At 40.3% G+C, this 24,441-nt stretch overlaps 1 protein-coding gene across 2 annotated transcripts in view; it reads left to right on the top strand.

Moving 5' to 3' along the window:
* The window catches only part of asap1b (ArfGAP with SH3 domain, ankyrin repeat and PH domain 1b), an 83,914-nt gene that overhangs the window by 38,784 nt on the left and 20,689 nt on the right, over positions 1-24,441 (top strand). For both annotated transcript variants that reach the window (XR_004634532.1, XM_034706545.1), the window contains exons 4-13: positions 793-867; positions 1,396-1,445; positions 1,565-1,694; positions 11,607-11,692; positions 14,595-14,670; positions 16,844-16,930; positions 17,920-18,020; positions 19,376-19,445; positions 22,174-22,261; positions 22,531-22,579. Coding sequence is in view for 1 of the 2 variants with exons in the window: in XM_034706545.1 (XP_034562436.1) it covers positions 793-867; positions 1,396-1,445; positions 1,565-1,694; positions 11,607-11,692; positions 14,595-14,670; positions 16,844-16,930; positions 17,920-18,020; positions 19,376-19,445; positions 22,174-22,261; positions 22,531-22,579 (812 nt within the window). In the remaining variant the exon portion in view is untranslated. The remainder of the gene's footprint in view (positions 1-792; positions 868-1,395; positions 1,446-1,564; positions 1,695-11,606; positions 11,693-14,594; positions 14,671-16,843; positions 16,931-17,919; positions 18,021-19,375; positions 19,446-22,173; positions 22,262-22,530; positions 22,580-24,441) is intronic.

The raw sequence follows: 24,441 nt of genomic DNA, 5'->3' as shown, positions 1-24,441 counted from the left end.
AGCTGTCAATCAAAGCAAACCCCGGATGTAAACCCTGTTTTTTAACCTCTGATAACTAATGAAAAGACACTTTTCAGAAAAAAAAGGCCTTGAACACAAAACAGTCAAATAATAACTACATATCATCACAGCATACAGATGTGAGAAACGTTCGTACGATGTGTATTTTTTTTTAAAGTTCGACCGTAGCCCCATTCAAATGAATGGGGTAGACAGAGTTTTTGACCTATACTGCAGCCAGCCACTAGGGGGAGCAGTTTTTGTGGCAGCCTCACTTCAAGCTGAGCTAGATGACGTCCATTTTATATACAGTCTATGGTTCTGCTGCATACTAAGAATATTTCCTGAATCAGCATGACATCTGGGTAGTTTTGGCATAGTGCAGATTTTGCTCTTGTTCACATACTACATACTACATACTGAATTTTGGCCAAATCAGTACGGACTGCTAGTATAGTAGGCGGTTTTGAAAACAGCCTAAGTTTCTAAAGTTAATATCTCCCTCTTACCTGCATTAGTCAGACCCTTTAGTTCACAATGAAGTCAAAACTCTTCAACACTGCATCACTTTGTGTTTTTGGAATGACAGCACAACAAATTATGGCGTGTAATTTGGAAGGGATTGCTAGTACAGACAAACCTGTAGCAAACGGATGAAGCATAATGCCGTAATGCCGCAGAATATCGTCATCTTTATCCTCTAAAAATCTGCCTCTGCATTCTGTTATGATAGCTGTGTTAGCTTGTTTCCTGGCGACAACAGCAACATGATATGTCCCTGTCTTCTTCCAGCTCCAGAGCCTCAGCCACAATGTGATCTTCACTCTGGACTCGCTGCTGAAGGGCGATCTGAAAGGCGTGAAAGGGGTAAGATTTACTGTACCACATTTACTCCTCCAGACATTCTTTTTTTCTCTCTCTCTCTCTCTCTCTCTCTCTCTCTCTCTCTCTCTCTCTCTCTCTCTCTCTCTCTATCTCTCTCTCTCTTGTCTTGACTCTTCCAGCTCTCTTTAGTTGCACAGCTCAGCAGTGGGATGAACGTATTAAATGCCTCGTCAGCACATCTCTTTATTAATCTCTCAACTTCTGTGCACGCTGAGAGTAATGCGAGACGAGCGCAGAGAGACAGGGCAGAGCTCTCTGTTTAAAAGATCACTCTGTAAATCTTGCAGAAGTAAACACTGCCTTTGTGTTGTGCTTGAGGCGTGTAGTGAGTAACTGGGTCATGAACTCTTCATGTACGGGGTACAGGGAGGGGCGTGGTCACTTACTGGGCATAAATCTTGAGGGGAGTGAGGCGTTAGCTGGTACTCTGTTCTGCTAATAACTAGTAACGCCCCCAAGGTGAGTGCTTTGTAGTTTGCTGATGCTTCTTCTTCTTCTGTGTTTCTGCAGGACATAAAGAAGCCGTTTGACAAAGCATGGAAAGACTATGAGGCCAAGTTGTAAGTGGAAAATCAAAATTTGCTGTTGGAATACTTCATATTTATGAAAAGTTTAAGATATTAGGTCATAATGTGAGTTAATGAGTTAAAAATCCTTTCACTGCCTTCTCTTTTGTCAGTACAAAGATAGAGAAGGAGAAGCGAGAGCACGCCAAGCAGCACGGGATGATCCGTACTGAGATCACCGGGGCCGAGATCGCAGAGGAGATGGAAAAAGAAAGGCGTCTCTTCCAGCTCCAGATGTGCGAGGTATGTTTTAGAATAATGAATGACATTTGTGTTTGCTTTGTGGCTGTAATCAAGCAGCAGAGCGGTGTTTCGGTAAGCCAGGTCCTCTTTTCTGACAGGTCACAGATCCTCTTTACGTAACGTCTTCTGCTTTCTATTTGACGTCACATGAATCCTTTGTGCCGCCGTCTTATTGTGAAACACTGGAGATTGATAATAACGTCACATTTATATTGAGCTGCTTCAGTCAAACATTTGAACTCTGCATAACCTTTGAGCAACAAATAACAATCATCTGTGGTCCTCAGAGATACTGTGCATCCAAGTGCACAGATTACTTTTTGTTTTTTGAAGCATTATTTTGGATTTGATTTACTTTTTTTAAAATATTAAATTTATTTTATTTTTACTCTTTTTATTTACTTTTTATCCCCTTCCTCATCTCTCTCCTTTTTCAATCTGTGCTTCCCTCTTATCCCCTAGATTATTGATTTAATATTGTCATCTCTTAATCCTCTGTCTTGCTTTTTCATGTCTGTCTCACACACACACACACACACACACACACACACACACACACACACACACACACACACACACACACACACACACACACACACACACACACACACACACACACACACTATTGGGGCTATTGACCTTGTCGCAGCTGGTTTGACTCCCGGCCTCGACCATTTGCTGTATGTCCTCCCCCACTCTCTACTCACCACACTTCCTGTCTCTCTTCAGCTGTCCTATCCAGTAAAGGCAAAATGCCCCAAAATATATATAAAAAAATACATAAATAAAAAAGTAAGGTACTGTGTAAATAAGGTAATATATGTACTTTTATCTTTCCTTCTGGTTGATATGTTGTTATTATTTGGCTTCCTCCACTTCTCTTAATGTATGCCTCTATTATTTTGTGTTTGAAACATAGACAAACATGTGCATCATATGACATCACCCATTGGTTTCTAAAGAGGCATTGTGAAGCCATATTGGAAATTCTGACTTCAACTAACTCTCGGCTGATCTAGAAACCATCAAAGAGGTAAAGTTAGCAAGCCAAATGAATCATTACTGCTAGCTACAACTCGGCCCACTTCTCAGTCAAATCAGTCATGCCCCTAATTATGCCTGCTCATGCATAACTCTCAGACTTGATATCAAAACAGATGAGTTTTGAGAAAATCACACCACAGTTCTTTAGCTGTAGAGACCCAAACAGTTCTTTTGTGCTAGTCTGTAAACATGTTTTGTTTCTTTCGGGATCTTTTGGAGCCAGCCTCAAGTGGACGCCCGAGGAACTGCAGTCTCTTGGTCTCTACATCAGTTCTGAATCGATTCAAAAAACAAAAAGAAGAAATGGGGATCACCCAAGCAGCAACCTCTAGTCTCAAATATGAAGCCTGTGCAGAAGTGTTAAAAACTGCAATTCATCGAGAATCCGCTTGAGGCTGCAGAAACACCGGAAACCACATACACACCAATTCAAAAAAGACGATCTTTACAGCATTAATAAACATGTTTACAGCCTGGTTCAAAAAACGGCTTGGCTCTATGTAGCTAATCTCTCTATCAGCACACACTGTACGGGGGGTGAATTTTTTTCTAACACGTCGGTTCAGAAGATATTAAGATTATGAGTTTTTGCCCAAATATGGACATGACTGACTAGACTCCCGGGCGGGAATACGTAGCTGTTGGTTAGGAGGCTCAAACCCCGCCTCTTTACGTCACACTATGCCTGGTTGAGTTCCGCATTTCCAATATGGCTGCCGCCGTCGATTGGCTTCAAAACAGAGCTCAGGAACAGATGGGTGACGTCACGGATACTACGTCCATATTTTATACAATGCCCAAAGCCCTTAGTTCATCAGGGTGCCAACTGTGATGAAATGTTCTTCATCATCTTCATCTTCTTTAAACCACCTATCAGTACCCATCGTGTTCATCATCTTCAACATCATTTTTAGATTTTTGCAATACGTTGTTTCATATCGTCACCATTGGGCAGAAACCTTGTATCTCCAAAACTACTACTCTCCAGGATGTAAAAAAAATCAACAACAACATTAATGAACACTGCATGAGATTCAAACACAAGCTTTAAAAAATATTTTAATCTGTTACATATTAAAATGCCTTCTGACAGACATAAAGGAAGAGGAATTGCACTGGTTAATGGAAACTAATTAAAATGATTAAATGTGGAGAGGCGATATCATAAACCACTTGTTGAGATGTCTCTTGATAAACCTTCAAACTCATAGATCTATCTCAAGCTGCCCTTCCTGGATCGTACTTCATGTTCTCATTGGCACCTGTAGAAACACAGCTCCACCTACACAGTGCTATTTAAGGTTTAAACACCCACTTATTAAAATCCTACAGCATGTGAAGTATTTTTTACTGGCTGCATTTGAACCACATTTGAAGCTTGAGTTTACTTTCTGCTCTCGGATGATTTTGATAATTCACCTCTCATGCAGCTCCATGTGTAGGGATTGTAGCAGGCCCTAAAGTAGTGCTACACTTAAATTAATTTATCATGAAACTGTGAACCACGCTAGAGTGAAACTTGTGTGTAAATGGGTATGACTCAAAATATGTGACACTAACAGAAGTCGGATGTTTGAGGAGCTTAATCGCCGTACAGAAGAATCAAACAGTTTCTCTTGAATTTAAGAGCCTGGTTTCAGGAACTTGTTTGCTTTGAAGCGTCTTGTGACACAGTTTGAATTCTCTTTGGTATTAATGCTCACAGGCCATACTTAAAGGAATCTGACAGCAAGCATGAAGTGTAGAACAAATGTGAGCTCTTTATGTGCCCAGGAGAATCAGAACAAACTGTTAGAGCTCACTCTGCTTTGCCAAAAACCTCTCTGGTGGTGGGTGGTGACGCCTACGCCTTGTTCACTGTTTTATCCTGTTAGGATTTTATACTCAAATTACATAATGGTCCGATGGCTGCACTGCTGTTAGCTGTGTGAATTATTCACTACAAAAACTTGTTGCAGTTCTTTTGTGCCCTCTGCCTTTCTGACTCAGAGGTGTCTCCTTGCCCACATTTTGTGTTCTGACTTCTTTCTCTCACTGTCATAACTTGATTTTGTGGGCCAAATGTAGATATATCCCTTTTCCCTATGTTAGTTTGTCAGTATGCTTACCATTGCTTTTTCAGATAGAACTCTAAAGCTGGATTTGAATGTCATTATTTTTGTAAATATTAGCTCAAAAACCAAATTGCTAACCGATAACATAATGTTAGAATGGCTTCTATAGTTGATAAGAATAATCAACATATATGCCTACTAGTAGTGTTGTAGTCAAGACATCATTAACCAAGACCAAGACATGTCCGAGACCAGAGGGCACCGAGACCAAGACAAGACCAAGACATTAAGGGATTGAGACCGAGTCAAGACCAAGACCAAGGCAGGGCAAGACTGAGACAAGACCAAGACCATATATATTAATGAAAAATCATCATGAGAGTTAACAAATAAAAGACTTCTGTTTATTTTATTTAAGTTTGCTTTAAATACTATTGACAGAAACAAACAAGATTTGGTTTTGTCTTTGTTGCTTTTCTTTTGACTCCTTAAGTTTCATTTTTTCTCTTATGACTGTAATGATAGGGACACAGAGTGCATCAGTGGTGGTCTCAACCGGTCTTGATATAAAATACGGAGTCCGCCCAGTCCGAGACAGAGACAAGACAGAGTAAGACAGAGGAACCCCTCATCCAGGTCTACTGCCCTTCTCGCCCGCTACGCTCAGCCTCTGAAAAGCGCTTAGTGCTTCCAGCACACAAGGCCTCAAAATCACTAGCTCGACTCTTCTCTTCTGTTGCCTCTAAATGGTTGAATGAATTGACCAACTCCATTCGATCTGCAGAGTCCCTCTCTACTTTCAAAAGACAGCTAAAGACCCAGCTCTTTAGGAAGCACTATGCACTTAGCTAGACTGTTCTCCACTGTTGTCCCCAGTAGCAGATCATGTCGTCCAGCTACAGTTGACTCACACTGTCCTGCTCTACTCTGGGAATCTGTGTTCAGGTCTTGAGTGACCCAGCACTTGGTACTTTGGTCATTATTGTGGTGATGTTAATTGTTGATGATGATAATGGAAGGTCTTAAATTGGTTGGTTGCTTCATTGTAGATGTTCCTAATATTGAAAAATAAAATAAAATAAAATAAAAAAAATTCCTTACTTATTTTTGTGCATTGCCTTTACACTGCTTGGCAGTACCTGCACCCAAATTGACTTGAAGCACTTTGTTACTCTTACTGATCTTGTTTCCTCTTGTCTAGATCTTTGCTTGTGTTGTTCTTGTTCTCGTATGTACGTCGCTTTGGATAAAAGCGTCTGCTAAATGACATTGTAACATTGTAACATTGTAACATTGTTGTAAAAATGCTTTCGATTCTGAGACGAGACCGAGACCTTAAATAAGCTGCATCAAGACCAAGACCGGTCTTCAGTACTACAACACTACCTACTAATATTCTACTTAAAGTCATTATCTTAAGATTATTTTAGGCTCTTCTAGTGAGAGCTTGTAGGACGCCGATATGATAAAATACTTGAGTCACATGTTCTGACAAGCTAACACTTTACTCAAACTCTCACGACATCAAGACTTTTTAAGACAGCCCCAAATGTCCATGCCATTGGATAATTTCCATTACTATGTAAAATATATTTTTTCGCTAAAACATTTTTGAAGGTAGAAAGAATGGAAGTAGAGTAGTTGTTTGAGGCTGTAACTGTTTATTATTTTGGCTAATTAGCCCTATCAAAAGGATGTTAAATAAGCTTAGATGTTATTTTTAGTAGTTTTTCATAGATAGACAACAACAGACTTGAACTTATCAGTTTCCTCAGAAAAAGTGTAGCAGAATCCGAGAACATTTGAACTATGTACAAACAATAAAAAAACGTTCTTTCTTTTCTTACATTGCAATAGAAAACCTGTAACTTTCACCTCACATTTCCTTAACTCCTTTCCTTTTGTTCCCCTATACTAAGGTGACTGAGCTGTTCACAGTAAACATTGGCAAATTGGATTATTCGAGCAGTTCCCTTTATAGCAAAAACATTGAAAAATTCTAAACTTTAATTATTATTTTAACTTTTCATAATTTCAGTCAGCCCTCTCAACAGTAGCTTCATTATCTGTTTTTGCAGTCCGCCTCCAGTTGGTGCAAGTTGCCAAAAAAAAAAAAAAGAGACTTGTATCTCCCACGTTTCATTAGCTCTGACTTCCTCTCTCATTTTTTTCTCAAGTCCAGATTTAATTATCAGTTTCTTATCTGCAGAGTTTTGGCTTTACTTTGACTTTACAGCATGATGCTGATTTGTTCAAGGAAAGCACAAGTCCACTGAACTGCTAGTGTGTTGGCTGTTTCAGAGTCAACTGAAACCGACCTCACAGTGAATAATAGTTAGCTGAATCTATGGTTTCAAAATTGGCTTTGTTAAAGTAAGCTCCTTTGAAATTTATTGCTGGACATTCATGGCGTGTTAATTCAAGGCCATGTGACGTTTGGTGCTCGGGACAAAAATGAAGTCAGATATTTCACTGGGTGCTGAAAGATCTCGGCTACTCATCTTCTGAAATGTCTAACCACTTGAGACAGTGGATTTATAATCACTGTTAGGGTTGTGCAATATTCAATCAGTCAATCAATCAGACTTTATTTATAAAGCGCTTTTCATACAATGATATTGTAACACAAAGTGCTGTACATGAAAAACAACTTAAGATAGAATAAATTAAGAAAAAGATCCCACCCCCAGCCCAACCCCAAACCCACCCCACAATCCTAAGGTTAAGAACACAATATGCAACAATAGTAATAAAAACAATAAAAATAAAATAAATAAATAAAAAATCTAAATAATTTGCTGAACAAACTGAGGAAACGCTCTGATGATATCTTAATGAGGAAACACTGGAGGTAAAATAAGATGTTAAAACTCAAAACAGGAAATTAAAATCACCAAAAGTATTGATCAAAAGTAATATCTCCATATTTCCTCCCCTCAAAAAAATGTGTTGGTAAAAGTCTTGTATTGTAGTTGTAGATATGAAAACTACTCATCAAAGAAAAACTGACTCATTCAAGTTAATACAATACAAAAACACTTCAATCACCCAAGCAGGGTTTGAGATCAAACATTGCAAGTATGAGATCAAACATTGCAAGTATGAGTAAACCATTTCAAAGTGGCCTGCAGGACTGACTTAGTCAAATATTACACAAAGAACAACAACTATCGAGCATTTTAAACCAACACTTCCCGTAATGCTAACAAGAATGACTGCCAATGTTTGCCGAATGTTTTTTTGTTTTTAGTCCCTCAGCTGTTTACTCGCACACTTTTAACCTTAGCTTAGCTTACTGTGATGTGTGAGCACTGCTTGTGTTCTCAATGGCATGAGCAGCAGACTGTGTCACTGGGTTTGATCATCTTCAGTCAATGTGTGCGGACTCTCAAGGCGTGTTTTGATTTGCTTTTTACGAAATATAATCTTAAAAGATATGTAACGCACACTATCCCTAATCACTGTCATTTAATACTGTTTGGTGGAAAAAACGAATAAGGACCTTGTTTCTTGAATATTTATTTAGATATACTGGCCCAATCAAAAACAGACACTATTGGAAGGTTATTTTATCCATTTCATTCAGTTAATGGCTTCCAAGAAAGTAACCTATAACTTACTTGTAGTTATAACAGTTATATATCACAATATCTAGAAACAATCAACCTAAAATAACAATTTATTAGTCAAAGAGGATACAAAATCTCCAGCCCAGAATTTCATAAATGAACATTTTCTGCTTTTCTTTGTTGCTTCCTGTCATAGACTACGAACCTTTGAGTCCTGGACTTGTTAGTGGATAAAAATGACATCTAGCAGACCCTAGCTTGAGCTTGAACACTACAAATTATACTATCCTTCTCACCACTATCATCTCTCTCTTTCTATTTATCTTCTATATCCCTCTTTAAAACCCCAACTCGGTCAAGGCAGATGGCTGTCTAAAAATGAGTCTGGTTCTGCTGGAGGTTTCTACCTGTTAAAGGAAGTTTTTCCTTGCCGCTGTAACTTGCTAAATGCTGCAAAGTACTCTGCTCATGGCGGATTAAGATGAGATCAGACTGAGTCCTGTCTGTAAGCTGGGACTGGATCTTATCCTGTCTTGATGTTAAGTATGGTCTACACCTGCTCTGTTTGTAAAGAGTCTTGAGATAATATTTGTTGTGATTTGGTGCTATATAAATGAAGACAAAGAAGATAGATAAAGACATGAGATATTTTTTAGAGAAAATATTTAAACATTTAATCCAAATTAAAAGCTGACATACTAATCTTAAATGTTAGATTAGTTATGTTAAAGTTGTTATTTTCAGGTTTGCAGGATAAACATTATCAATATTGCAAAAAAATAATATCATGGTTTTGTGTTTTGCAATCCATAAATGTAGTCGATTCATCTTTTTAAATCCATTCGAGGCTCTTCCGCAAGAAAAACAAAGAGTAATCACAAACATCTTCTGGATCAGCGGTCATCATGGACGTAAATTATTTTACAGCGTTGTTGTTTCTGCTGTAGTGTGTGTATGTGTGTGTGTTTGTGTAATGTGTGGGACAGTTGCAGCAGTCAGTGGTACAATCTGTTCATCCCACTTAACCTCATTTCTCCCTCTATGCGTGCACTCTCTCACTCTCACGCTCTCTCCCCCCTCTCCCCTCTCTTTTCTCTCCCCGAGTTACTCAATCACCAGATTACAGGATGCTCTCACTCTCTCGCCTTTTTCATCCTCTGCTGTCGGTGAGGGAGGAGTGTGGAAAGGCAGCGATCAGCAGGCTGCATTATGTTGTGCTCTGGCGCGACAGCAAGCGCGAGCGAAGCTGCTCATTCACACAAAGGAGTCCAAACACGCACATGCATCGCGGCTCTCTGCAAAGGCAGCAGACAAAATGTGGATAATCTCCCATCCAACGGGCGCTGTCAGGCACACAAAGGAACAACACATGCATGCATACACACATACATGCACATACAGGTCCACTCATGTGTGTGCTAATGTACATGCGAACACACACGTGATTCAAGGAGTCAGGAGCTTCAGAAATCATTTCAGTTCTAGATTATAATAGTCTATGGAGCTGTAAGTGATGACTCTTTGGGATTAGCTCAGATTAAGATTATCTTTTTTTTTATTTGATTGTTGGGAGCGCCGTCTGAAGACTCCTGGTTTGTTTTGAATCCTCAGACTGAGCGTAGAGCCTACAAAGCTCTTCCCCCTGGAGACCATTCTGTCTTTTTTATAATGCTAATGCAAGAAAAAATCCCTCATCATCCCTTTGAAACTTAATTTAGATCAAAGCAAGTGACGGTATTCTCATGTACAAAAAGAGTGTTTACCAGTCTGCTCCAAACTTCCCTCGGCATCAAGGCTGTCCTGGCTCATACCTCAAAGCTTTCGTGAGAGTATGAACACTCAGATGTGATTATTGTAGTGCAAAGTACGGAAAGCCGTTCTAACATTTAACAGCTAGATTTAGGAGGTCATCACAGATCACAGATTACAGATTTTTGTTTACATTTTGTTATTTTGCATGTTCCCTGGTTGCACTTGTAAATTGGGACATTTAAAGACCCTGAGTCTGCCTCCTGCTTAACTATAAACCCTGCGGCTGCATGATCTTACAGTCACCCATTCACACCACATTCATACACTGATAGCAGAAGACGTTACACCTGGTGCTCATCAGTTCTCACTAATCCCATTCACACACTTTCACACACATTCACACACTGCTGCAATCTGTTTGGGTTCAGTATCTTCCCATGGGCACTTGAATGTGGACTGCAGGAGCTGGGGATTGAGCCGACAACCTTCCAATAGGGAGGATTGACTCTAACACTTAGCCTCCGCTGCTCAATGTGTCATCAGAAAATGGCGCCATTTGAGGCGAGTGTGCTTCATATACAGAGGCTACAGCCCTCATTGTTGTGGTCACTGGTGTTAGACTCCTCTCTGCACTTCATTCCCCACTCTCTCCTTCTTACATGTCATGTCTCTCTTCAGCTGTAACATCTAATGGAGGCAAAATAACTCTTTAAAAACACCAGATCAACTGATTGGCTCACTCTCCAGGTTCCCAGAGTTAATTCTGAGCTGGGTAGAACTGCATTTTGCATTTTTGTACCATCTGCATGGAACTCACTTCAAAGCACTTTTAAAATGAATGCACTGGTTTCTTTTAATCATTTTAAATCATTAGCTTTAACATTTTTAACCTCTGATTGTACCTGTTTTAACTGACTTTGTGTAACATTATTTTTCAATTGTTGTAACATTACTTTTAATTGTTGTCTATTTTTAATTGATCATCATTCTTTTAGGGTTATATCTTGCTTGTCATGGGCTTGCTCTCAATGATTTTCGAGTTTAAATAAAGATAATTAAAAAAATAAAATAAAAAGAAAGTTTATCCTGCAAAGAATGACAGTGTGGATATCTGAAATGGTCATTTTGTTGAGATATGATTATTCAGAATCTGTCGTGCACGTATATACAGAATCTAAATGATCTTTAATTGAATTTTGAGTGGGAGGAATTACATTTTACATATCTGGAAATGCAATTTCTGCTCGATAAGAACGTGTTGTAAATACCTCAAACTGCAATTATCTGTAGCAGGAAACCAGGAGAAATGTTGAAATGGATTTATTAATTCTAACTCCTGATAGGGGTGTTTTTGGATTAAATATTGAAACAACTTGCCTCACAAGAAGTCCTCCTACTTTACTATGAAACACCTCATTAAAGCAGAGAAATCCTTTAAACACACCCTGAATTTCCACTCCGGGCTGAACTCTGCTCCTCTCCTCTCTCTGCAGTACCTGATCAAAGTAAATGAGATCAAGACCAAGAAGGGAGTGGACCTCCTCCAGAACCTGATTAAGTATTACCACGCACAGTGCAAGTAAGTACCATGTTAATCCCCCTGAACCCCCCCCCCCCGTGTGTGAAGCCCCCCCGTTGTGTCAGAAGTGTATAATTTAAAGTAGAAAGGTTGTGTCTCCCCTCCGTCTTTGCAGCTCTTGATGTCAATTTTCTCCCTCCTGTATGATTCACGGATCTTGAGGGTGCACCGTGGGTATATATATATATAGCGTTCATAAATATGCACGGGTCATCATACAGATCTCTTCTGACAGCTGTGGGGTTTGCTGGGTAAATAAGTGGGCGCTCTCCGTGCCAGAACCGCAGCTCATGTCGGCCTGTGACAGAATGACAAATTCTCTCTCAGCGTTGCTCGGCCATGTCATAACACCGGGACAAAACAATATATTTCCCCAGTTAATCCGTTCAACCTGGGCCGTGATGGATGGAAAAGCTGCAGCGGTGATGGATTAAGGGCAGAAATCAATGGAGAGATAAAAAGAAGTGTGTTACCGCTCGCAGCCAGAATGAAGAAAGCAATTTGAGTCCATTTCCAACCACTTCACTCAACATATTAAAGACTGTAATTGAAGATAATTTGGGTGTTTGTCAGCCTTGGTGTTGCTGTCATCTTTTTTTCAAATTTTTGATGACATCATTTCACCAAACGAGGGGAAACATGGATTCATGCAAAAACATCATTGATCAGGACAAGATGCTGAAAGCTTTCCAAACAACTTCAAAGGAGCAGAAATCATGTCAGCGACTTTCCTCCGAGTCAAAATGCAAACAGAATCTAGCATCGCTGTTATAGAGCAATAAAGACGTCATTATGCTTCGTCTGAAGTTTGATCGTCTGAAACCGCACAGATTATTCATGTTGACATCAAAGGACACGCTGAAATTCTATCGACGTTGAACAATTCTGACAATCTGACAAACAGGCCGACTTCACACGGTGCTCAGCCGGGTCCAAAAGGGTTTCCAAAGTGAAGCATTATAGACGCCTTCAAGGAAACTGTATCTCTTTGTCCCTCCTCATGATAGAAAGCTTATTCCACATTTGTATTATTGACCACTGGCAGTCACGTGTCTTATTGATTGATATCAACACGGTGGTGGTGCAGTGGTTAGCGCTGTTGCCTCACAGCAAGAAGGTTCCTCACTCACATTGTCAGCCAGGCAGGAGCCTTTCTGTTAGGAGTTTGCATGTTCTCTCCATGCACGTGTGTTCTCTCTGGCAGTCCAAAGACGTGCTCATCAGGTTGATTGATAACCCTAAATTGCCCATAGGTGTGAGTACATGCATGAATAGTTGTTTGTCTCTTCATATTGGCTCTGTGATGGACTGGCAACCTGTGCAGGGTGTACCCCACTTCTTGCCCAATGATGGCTGGGAAAGATCCATCTCCTTGAAATCTCGACTAGGATAAGTCCTCAGTGTGTTTCAAACAAATTCCTAGCCTGATTCGCCCAACAGCGTCTGGAAGAAGAAGAAGAAGAAGAAGAAGAAGAAGAAGAAGAAGAAGAAGAAGAAGAAGAAGAAGAAGAAGAAGAAGAAGAAGAAGAAGAAGAAGAAGAAGAAGAAGAAGAAGAAGAAGAAGAAGAAGAAGAAGAAGAAGAAGAAGAAGAAGAAGAAGCGTACATACAATTTTACAAACATGCAGTGGACATGCACTTAGGGAGAGATGTCAGAGTGAGGATGCTGCCATCAACCAGTGCACCCTGAGCAGTTGGGGGTTCGGTTGCAGTGCCCAGGCAAATGAACTGGCACCTCTCCAGCCACCAGTCCACTTGCCAAACTTTGTCCATGCTGGGACTCAAACCTGAGACCCTCCGGTTTTCAAGCCGAGTCCCTATGGACTGAGCTACTGCCGCCCCAAGGCCCTCCTCATACAGCATTTTGATGTCTGCATTAGAGGGTTAGGGTTAGGCATGCAGTTCTTCATGTTGAGACTTCAAAGACATGCCAAACAAAAACAACACAAACTGATGACGTAGCTCATTTAGAGCATACTGAACCATGTGGAGTCATGAACCCTATATAACACAGAGGAGGTTTATAAAACACCTCTGTGAGTGACTTCACACTTAAAGTTTACAAACCTCATGTATATTATCTAGATCAAAATTGAGCCAAATTGAAGTATTTTGGAAAGTTGTTTGTTCTTATTGTAGTCCAAGATCACCAAATGTTTATTAGTAAATTGTACTTAGGACCAGTAGTCATTGCTGGTGTTGAATACTGGAATTTTCCTTGAGAAAACATGTTGGTGAAGTCTTTCTGAATACATTTAAAACTTAACTGGTGAAGCGAGATGTGCAAGAAGTTGACTGAGGTGAACATTTTCCACAGCTGCAGCAGGAACACTCCAGCTTTTCATTCTGACATTCTGCGAGGCCATTAGTACTTGACACAGAGAGAGCTGCCTGCCTGGCGTGGGAGTAGAGCTGCAGGATCTTCGATGCTCAGATTGCAAAAAAACAAACTGAGCCGAGAAGTGACGGAGGCAGTAATGAACGGAGGAACGGAGAAATGTGCTCCAAGAAGAAGCGAGTGGTTGTGGAAGGTGGAGAGGGGGTGGGAGGGTCATTAGTAGTGATTTGTGGTAGCAGCGCTTCATCGAGGTGTGCGCCACCGACAGATCAGTAATGGATTTTAGCGTGTGCTAAGCACCTCTGCAAATCTGCTCTGGACACGGCCAACTACGGTTTCTGAGCCAAGGACCAAAAAGTGCCAGCAGAGCCGAGCTATACATTAAACATAAACTGCAACAACCTCCTCTCTCGCTGTGAGAGCTTCATAGTAGCCAAAAGGAGCAGAGTGTGACACCTGACATTTGCAGAGCAGTAATTCCCATCAATAAGATCACTCATCTCTCATATTTTATTCCAGTCTGTGTTAATGTCAGTGAGATTCACATTCACCTTTTGCTCTGCAGTTTCTTCCAGGATGGCTTGAAGACAGCGGATAAGCTGAAGCAGTACATCGAGAAGCTGGCAGCTGACCTCTACAATGTAAATACTCAATACTTTACTCTTCTGCTTTTATTTTGGGATTACTGTGGATCAAATGGAGCCAATTCTGTGCTTTTGTACTTACCATTAACTGGTAACTTACATACATGCTTGTTAGCCGCATATTGGCCGTGAATTGGTCACTGTAAAGCAGTCCTATTCAATTAGCAAATGCGGGCCACATGGGGCCCGAAAGCAACCGTTGAGTGGCCTGAAAACAACTCCAGAGTGATTGTGACTTGGGTCCGGCAAGAAAAACATCTTTTACTAACACTGACAAGTGCTGCTCTTTTATTGTGTTCATGCCCTTTTGGATGTGGCAATACGTTAATAAACATCCAGTGTGTTTGTTATCTATTTGCTTTTCTTTTAAATGGTTAACTTTGCTCACTGTCTGCTAAAATGTCCCGCCTAGCTCATGTCCTTAGTCTGAAAATCCCCTGCTGTAAAGCATTATAAATGCTTACATGGCTGTACTTTACTGCTACTGGGCCCTTTACTTAAATCTTTTACCCCATAACCTCCTAACTACAACTATCTTATAATGATGAAGGAAACTATTGAACACAAGATATGATCTAAAGATCTACTACTCAGTATGCACTAGGGATGTCCGGAGGCCACCAAGTTCTTAGTTGTCGAAACGCAAATGTAAGTTTAACTCACCGACCAGTCTAAAGGTAAAAAAAAATCAGAAAACAGTCCAAATTGAGCACAATTCATTTAACACTGCTTAACACAATATCAGAGTCTGCGGGTAAGTGACGTCAAATGGTTTCTGAAGTGTGACTAACACTAGCAGAGCTAGCACCGCCAGCCTTAGCCTGTCCTGTAACCAATAAGCAATCATCTGGGAGTTTTAGTTGTAAAATATGGTCATGTGGAATGAGGTATTAATGAATGTTTTAATCATTAATAAATGGGGGTGCTGGTGGCCTAACGGTCTAAGCGCCCCATGTATAGAGGCTGTAGTCCTCGTCGCAGAGGTCGCTGGTTCGACTCCCTTCGGGGCGACCATCTGCTGCGTGTCTCCCCTTCTCTCTACTCCCCACGTTTCCTGTTTCTGAAGAGCAAATGTGCTACTAGCGTGCAAATGTGAAGTCAACTAGTAAACATTTTGTATATGCATTTAATAAGTGCTGCTGTAAATATAATCAAAGTCAAAAATGGGACATTTGTAGATCCACTTTGTAGTTTTTTCCCAGAATCTCCCCTGAACTGTGCCGTGATCTTCTAATGGTTGAATTCATCTTTTTATAATTTGGTCAAATAATTATTTACAGGGTCCAGAAGAAAGCTATGTCCTTAATGCAGTTCACAATGCTATTAGCAATCTTCACAAGAGCCCTAAAAGATCTCATCTATAAAATAGTTTACATGAAAGTCACTCAGTTACTGAAAAATACATATCTTAGGTTTTTTGCTGCATTACTTTCTCCTGAAGCAGCAGTTTCATCAGAATATAAAACCCCTGATGTTATTGAAAGATTTGAAGGTAGCACAAGTGCAACTGTCCTGATTCAGACTAGGAAACTTTTACAAATTCACAAAGATGGCAAAGCTTGAAGACGAAGTCAGACAAAGATCATCCTGCTTTTCTCATCCTTGAAATAATTAAAATCCTTGAAACAGAGCAACGTTTCAGAGGTTAGGAAACCTGACACTTGACAGCTGCCAGCACACTGAGCTAATCCTTTGTTTTACTAATGACTTCTTGTACTAGATCTAGTTCTTCTTTAGTTGTGCAAAAATAACAGGAGATGAAGATGCCTGGGAAAGTCCCTTGTAGATTGGAAAATAATGTGGGAGATAAATTGATGAACTGTCTATGGAAGAACAATAAGCACAGTGATGCTGGGATCCAGTTATCCTCCAGTTATTGAGATAATTCTAAAATAGATTCATGTGTTATAATAAAGAAAGCAGCTTTGTTATCCTGAGATCATGAGAGAAGAGGTGGATAGAAAGTTGAATAAGTTTAGATCTTGAGAAAACGTGTAAGTTACTCGTATTCACAGTAATCAGAGGAGATCATGTCCAGATCGTGTACATGTCCATTTAAGGCTTTCAGTGTTTCAGTTTGGGGATTTGCATGAGACTTTTTCACCAGCTGGTCATTTCTTTGTTAGGCTGCTGCATCTTTTTTCTTCAACCCTCCATTTATCCTCCTCAGATCAAACAAACTCAGGATGAAGAGAAGAAGCAGCTGACCGCCCTGCGGGATCTGATCAAGTCCTCCCTCCAGCTGGACCAGAAGGAGGTAGGCAGGTCACAGCTGTACACATACACACACACACACACACACACACACACACACAACCAGATTTATACTAAAAACAGGTGAAATCCTGTAGACATGAACACATGGTTCACTCATCACAGCAAATTGTTCCAGGAACTTCATAAATCTGTTGATACAAACAGACAATTTGACACATTTTGTATCGCACACCTCCTCTCACTCTGGCCACTAGCAGGTCTGGTCTCCTGCAGCACGGAGTGAGTGCCCAGTGCTGTACCATGCTGGTAGCCAGTGTGTGGTCGGCTTTACTGGTGACCAGTGTTGTGCCTCACTGGCTGCTCAGTGGAGAACCACTCACCTAATCGCACACATTGAAAACACTGCCAAGAAACAGTGGCTGACTGTCACACACACACACTGCTGTAGCTGGAGTTTTTGTCTCACCGTACCTCTAGTTCACATGTTCACACTCTCAGTCTGTTTTTCTGCATGAACACAATCTATTCAGTCTCTCACATTTAATGTACACTTCCTGCAGCTGTTTCTTGCTAATGGCACCCACTGTGAGCACTACATTTAGACAGTAAACACGTTATATTGCGGCCTCGGTCAGCTCACGGGCAGGCGATTCACTCTTTCTCACTCACCGCCTTGCACCTGAGCCGGATCTTTCACACCTCTCCCTTCTATCTCCCTCCCTCTGCCTTCTGCTTGTCTGGAATCAAGTCTAGAAGAGTAAGTGAAGGTGCATGTGCAGCATGCTGGCATCTCTCTGATATGTTTGTAGTAGAGTGGTTTGGTCTCTTAGAGGCGTTTCAGAGCATGCTGTGTGGATTTTAGTTTGATTGTAACACTCTGGTTTGGTTACTTTGGTTACTCAGAACATACCCAGAGTTTTGTGTGCGTCCCTGTTTGTGTTGCATGTGTTTCAGCAGCACTTCTGAATGCTGCGTTAAAGTGTGTTAAAAGTTAGATTTTGTGTGAACGTTTCGTGTGATTTTGTACAGGACTCGCAGAGTAAGCAGGGAGGATACAGCATGCACCAGCTGCAGGGAAACAAGGAGTTTGGCAGCGAGAAGAAAGGCTACCTAATGAAGAAGAGTGACGGGTAAGCCGATAAAACAGTAGATATTACTCATTAATGAAACCAAACTGTACTCTAAAGTCAACTCTGTAAAGACTGTAAGGTCTTATGTCCAAAAACTTAGATCAAGAGTTCTTCCTCTGGCTCTTGAAGTCACAGATTTGATCTCATCCAGGAAGGACAGAGATTGTGTAACTCATGTGAAGCTGAAGAAGTCTAGAATGAGTTTCATTATTATGAAGAGTTTAGAACTATGATGGAGTAACAAAGCTACCAAAAAACAGAGTATGATTTTCTTTAATACGATCAGGAAATGTATAAGAAAAAAGTCAAAATTATAAAAAGAAAAAAGTCCAAGAATCAGAAGAATAAAGTTGGAAAAAGTCGCAGGATAACAGGAAAAAAAAGAGGTCACAATTTAAGGAAAAAAGTTGTAATTTTAAGGATGAAGAAATCACAATTTCTTACCATAAAATACTCAAGAATGAATCCTAACTGCAGATGTAAACTAGCTTTAAGCTAACTGGTACAATGCATCAAATGGTGACATTTATGTTAAATATTGTACATGGTCCCTTTGCAAATAAATCAAATAAATAATAATACTCTTTTGAAAGAAGAAAGTTATTTGAATTTAGAAAAAAGTCATGATATTTAAAGACTAGAGTCAGAATTTTAAGGAAGAGGAAGAGTTGTAACTTCTGAAGAAAATGTGATACAAAAATAAAGTTGTCATTTTAGGGTGAAATAAGTTTTTTTTGTTGAGAAAAGATATTTTAAAAGAGCTAAGTTGGAATTTAATGGAGAAAATGACATTTTTTTAAGACAAAAAATACAATATTACAAGAATAAAGTCATCATTTTATCAAGAGAAATAATAATTTCATGAAGAAAACAGTTATAAGGTTACAAGAATAAAGTCACAAAATGATAAGGCTGCCTATCAGACTGTTTCTTTAAGGGTTCAGTTTTTTATGAAACTTGTACTTAGCTGGATTCATGTTCCCTCATTTGAGTCCAGGCAGCTATCTGCTCTTCTGATATCTACTGTAAAAGCCTGAAGTGACTCCTCTCTAGGAATTAATATTTAGTTCTTGATTAAATGGAGGTTTTTAGTTGGCTACTTGTGTTAGTAGAGCTGGGATGATTCATTCTTTATATATTGACTGTAATTTATGTTTTTACTTTAAAAAACTCAGCTCTTTTTGGAAAAAATAAAGGTGTTTTATAAGCGTAGCCTGGGTGAGCATATCATTAATGCACAATAAAGAATGAAACATAAAGATTGCAGCAGGGAGCCTTTCATGTCAATTTAAGTTAGAATTTTACAATCAGGGAAAAAAAAACGTTGAACACTCATTTCCTCATGTGTCACGCAGGCTGAGGAAGGTGTGGCAGAGGAGGCAGTGCTCAGTGAAGGGGGGCATACTCACCATCTCTCATGCTACGGTGAGTACAGGACTAATGTGCACACACACACACACACACACACACACACACACACACACACACACACACACACACACACACACACTCACTCTCTTGTATGGACTCCCTGACCCCCACATGTAACCTTGTGGATCAAAGGCAGAAGCATCATGCGGGTGGTTGTGTTGGGCTTTCTCAATCTGCAGGCTGGCAGAGTGCAATTGACATAGATGGGTTGTCATGGCAACCTTCCCCCGTATCTAGCCCCTCCCCCTGCAGCCGGGCTGCAGCCCCGGTGACTCATCTCAGAGCGAGTGTGAGGGTACTGTATATGCTGGCACGTCTGTAAGCAGCTCGTGTGCAGCTGCAGAAGCTGATGTGTATGGGTGATGTTCTCTTTTCCTGTGTGAACTGAAAGAATCTAAAGACTCTATAAAATAAGAGCTTCGTCATTTACCCTCCTCCTGACTCTATAAACAAGATCTTTAAGAGCATATATCTGATGGAAACAAACATAGATTCAGATTTTAACATCACTTGTGACATGATCGTTGTTTCTATTTATAGTTTGTACAATCAATCAATGATTCATTTCTGTTTTCCAATTCAACATGTTGATCCTTGGTACTTAACCCTAGAACACTATCGCCGGGTCATTTTCACCCGAGCAAACACATTTACATGATTTTCATTATGTTGCGTTTATTGAGTGTCATGGATCCCTGGGTAGCTTCGGCATAGTCTTTGACGTCTTTGAAGGCGTGGGTGTTTCCCAGCTCCAAAACCCACTTCTACCTACAGGCACATGTTTGGGGGATTTTCACCCGGCAATAGTGATTTTTAGTTTCTCTCTCCTGCAGCTGTTTGTGTGTCAAGGAGACTGTGCCTTCACCAGGGAAGTCAAGTTTCCAGTTTCATCATTTTTTGTTTTAGAAATGTTTGGTCCTGAATTCCAAATTTTTCAGTCATTTTGGTGCATTTTTATATGGTCCCGCCATGATACATTTTTTTAATTTTTTGTTAGACATGGCACAATTTAAAATAAAAGAACACTACTCTAATTTGTCATGTATTGTCATTTTTTTTTTATGACTTGGATTTAAAATTTTCAACAGCACATATCCACAAAATACAGACCAAATAGTGCCAGGCCGGAGAGTGAAAAAAATAAAATAAATAACGATAAAATGTGTGAGTATGACCGGCATGAAAAAGAATAAAATACAAACAGACAAATAGACAAAACAGAAAACAGAGAAGAAAAATATTGTATAGACAATAAGAAAATAAATGCACAAATAATGAGAATAACAAAAGTATTGATATATTTTGATGACAAGTACATTTTATTGGGTATGTTATATTGGGTAAAAAACACCCAGCGTTAGTGATGGTGTTACTAATTTTAGCTATAGTGTTCTAGGGTTAAATAAATGTCACATTAAAACGCCTCTCTTGCATAAAGGTCTTGGCTGGAGGATAATCTCTAACCTGCTTCTTTAAATTATTTGTCAGTTTCCCTGTTTTTCTAACCTCAGGGTTTGAGCCTCAAACATGAAAAACATAATTTCTGACTCCTACAAGAAGCTTAGTAAAAGTATTTATGTTGATGATATATGAAAGGCTTCCTTATGTTCCCCTCAGAGTTAAAGGGACTCAAAACTTTAACCCGTCTGTCTCCTCCTGTCAATTAAGACTTCGCTCTATGAGAGCTTATAATCATTCCTCTCTGTCTGGAGGCGGTTTACCACCACGCCAACTTTTTTCCTTCAGCCCTCGTGGCAGCTGAACTCTAGGTGACTCTTGTTGACATGGCAAGCTGCCAGCAGGCCAGCCGGCCTCCAAAGCTCATCACAGCCTGTTAGCATTTCATTAGCACGTGCCACGGCCCCTCCTCGGCCCGGGCACTGGCAGGAGACAATGCTCAGTGTTCATGTGCCAACTGGGCCCATTTTTACAGTGCAAAACACAGCCAGCACAGTCCAGGCTTCTTAAAGGGGACAGCAGGAGTCTTGAGTTCATCTTGTACTAGATTCTGTAGCTTATATTATCGCTCTAACTTAAAGTCAAATTCCTGCTGGATGTATTTGGATCACAGCTGCAGCATCATGTAGATCTCTTGGCCAAACAGATAGTTTGAAGACGTTACTTTTCATCGTGGGCAGAGTTACTGGGTTGGACAAAAAGGTTAAGACTCTAAAGCCATGCTAGCAGCTGTTTATGGAAATACTTCCCCAGATTGTCGGCACTAGACGATGCCACAACTCAAAATTATATATTGTAAAGTGACTTGTTGTGCTCGTATGATTAAAATAGCGCAGTAAGAGTCCACATTCTCGCTTGCAGCTGTTTGGAGCTGTATATAGACACAGCGGTTGGAGATAAATGCTAATGTCAGCATGCTTACATTTTCACAATGTCAATGCAATGTGCTACACTTTCTGGAAAATCATTCAGGCAGTTGTTTTAAGACATTTCAGTGTGAGTCAACGGGTTGAGAAAACCAACAGAGTAGCTTATAAAACGCAAAACATGTCATTGGGAGTGGGTTATTTCTGGGATTTGGGCTGTTATTTGGATCAAGCCAATGTCTGGATCAGGTTCACATCATTGGGGCCTTTGGGTGGGAATTTGTTTCTATTTTCCCAATGAGCATAAAAGTAACCAAGAGATAATATTGTGTGTATTCTAGACACTTTATCTGAGTGTGTTTCTTGTCTCATCCGTGTCCCTCCTCTTGTTTTTACAGTCCAACAGGCAGCCGGTCAAACTCAACCTGCTCACCTGCCAGGTCAAACCAAGCGGAGAGGACAGGAAGTGCTTTGATCTAATTTCTCGTAAGTGCCAAATGCCAGTACTGAGCATAAAGCTGACAGAAGATTTTAGTTATATGCATGTTAATCAGAGACAGCTTGGAATCCCTGCCTCCTTTAAACATCAAGGTCAATCTTTGGGAGTGCATCATGCACCTTTTGTCAAACACACTACTTTAGACTGCATCTTCTACAGGTCTCACATACACTGGTGAAACATCTGAAATGTGTATTGTATCAAAATTCATTTTATTGGGTTTGGTTACTTAAGTGACTGTTTTTGTGTTACACAGATAACCGGACATATCATTTCCAGGCCGAAGATGAACAAGAGTTTGTAATGTGAGTATTTCTGGGATATATAAAAGTATAGATTCTGCTGGAGTTAAGAGCATTTGGTTCTTTCTTAATGTGTACTTTTACTTTAAAAACTAGAATGTTGGGACGCTGGTGGCCTAGCGGTCTCAGCGCCCCACGTCTAGAGGCTATAGTCCTCGTTGCAGAGGTCGCTGGTTCGACTCCCGTCTGGTCAACCATTTCTTCTATGTCTTCCTCCTTTCTCTACTCCCCATATTTCCTGTATCTCTTTGGCTGTCCTATCCATAAAGGCAAAAAAGCCCCAAAATATAACTTAAAAAAATTGAATTGCACATGTATGCTAGCTGCTAACTGCTGCTCTCTCGTGTTATTGTCAGCGTTAAAGAAATGAAAGTGTTAAACATTTTGACTTAAAGAGAGAGTGTTGTGTGGGTGGCAGCAATGATGGCAGTGGGAATTGTGGTCTGCAGTTCTTCAGGTCTGTGTAACCTTACACTGTTGTTTCCCATGCATGTTTGTCAGTCAGCAGACACACGGACACGTTCAGACACAAGCTTATCACAACTTCAGGTTTACTAAACTATTACACAACATTGTTTAAGTACCCAAACAGTGAATTAATGAAGATAATATTATTGGTTCTGCTGAAACAAATTTTGTTTTTGTGTCTCAACTGTGCGACATTATTGTAGGCGCTTGAAGCTTATTAGCAGAGGCATCATAGAAGACCTGACCAGTCTGATTCTATATTTTTAGCATTTCTATAAAAAACAGTCATACTTTTTGTTAGATTTTAGTATTGTACAAAGACTACCACATGTAAGACATTTAAAGAAGCCAAATATAAGCTGGAGGTAGATGATTTATTCATAATAAGATCGTCACACAATGCGCTGCAGCAAATGTTAGAAGGGAAAATTACTTGTTTGAAGATACAATTTGAACAATTTGCACTATTTCGCTGTAATTTTTAACCAAGAGCCATTCTAATTGAATCATCAAACTAGTATTGACACTTCTTTTTAATAGCTGTACAGCCCCGGCCTTGTTTTATTCTTTACTTTCTTATTGAAGAGCTCAGAAAGTAACTGAATCAAACCAAAATAAACCGAATCTTCTTGTTGTTTCCAGATAAAAGCACTCACGAAACACTTGTGGCACTTTCAAGCACTTTAGTACTTTTCTTGCATATTCTTCCTCTGATGCCTCATTGTAGTTGTGCCTCTTGGTTCAGTGCTGCCTCAAAACTCTGTATGTACATGTTGTCCTTTGGGATCCAGCTTTCTGCTCCTCCCTGCCGCTTCTGTCACGCACTTTAAACTGCAGCAGCAGCAGCAGCAGCAGCAGCAGCAGAGTCTTCCTGGGATTTCTCCATGAAATATTTAGTATTCCATAGGGCTCCTGCTTTGTGCAATCGCGCTCCCCTTCAATTAGGCTGGGAGCATATTATAATACATAATTTAAAGTAAACACAACAAGGCTTTGGCTCTGCATCTGTGCACCTACCTATGTGTGCATTCAAATATCTGGTGTTATTTCACACAGGCAGATAAACAGACAGTCCAACACATCGGTTTATGAGCCCACTCCCTGTCTGGCCTCAGCCTCTGCAGACAGCCTGAGTGACAATGACAGAGGAAGTGCTGACGTCAGGACCATAAAGCTCAGTGTGTGTCGATGTGTGTGTCGATGTGTGTCGATGTGTGTGTGTGTGTGTGTGTGTGTGTGTTTGTGTGTGTGTGTGTGTGTGTGTGTGTGTGTGTGTGTGTGTGTGTGTGTGTGTGTGTGTGTCAAGTTTTGTGTTTGAGGGCCAGTTTAGTGGGTGGAGAGCAGGAGCAGATTGTGCTGTGTGGTGAACTGCAGGAGGCCATGTTTGAAAGGCAGCT

Source organism: Notolabrus celidotus, chromosome 17 (assembly GCF_009762535.1).
Source record: "Notolabrus celidotus isolate fNotCel1 chromosome 17, fNotCel1.pri, whole genome shotgun sequence".
Lineage (NCBI taxonomy): Eukaryota > Metazoa > Chordata > Actinopteri > Labriformes > Labridae > Notolabrus > Notolabrus celidotus.
The sequence above is the reverse complement of the archived record's forward strand: the minus strand, read 5'-3'. Positions and strand labels throughout refer to the sequence as shown.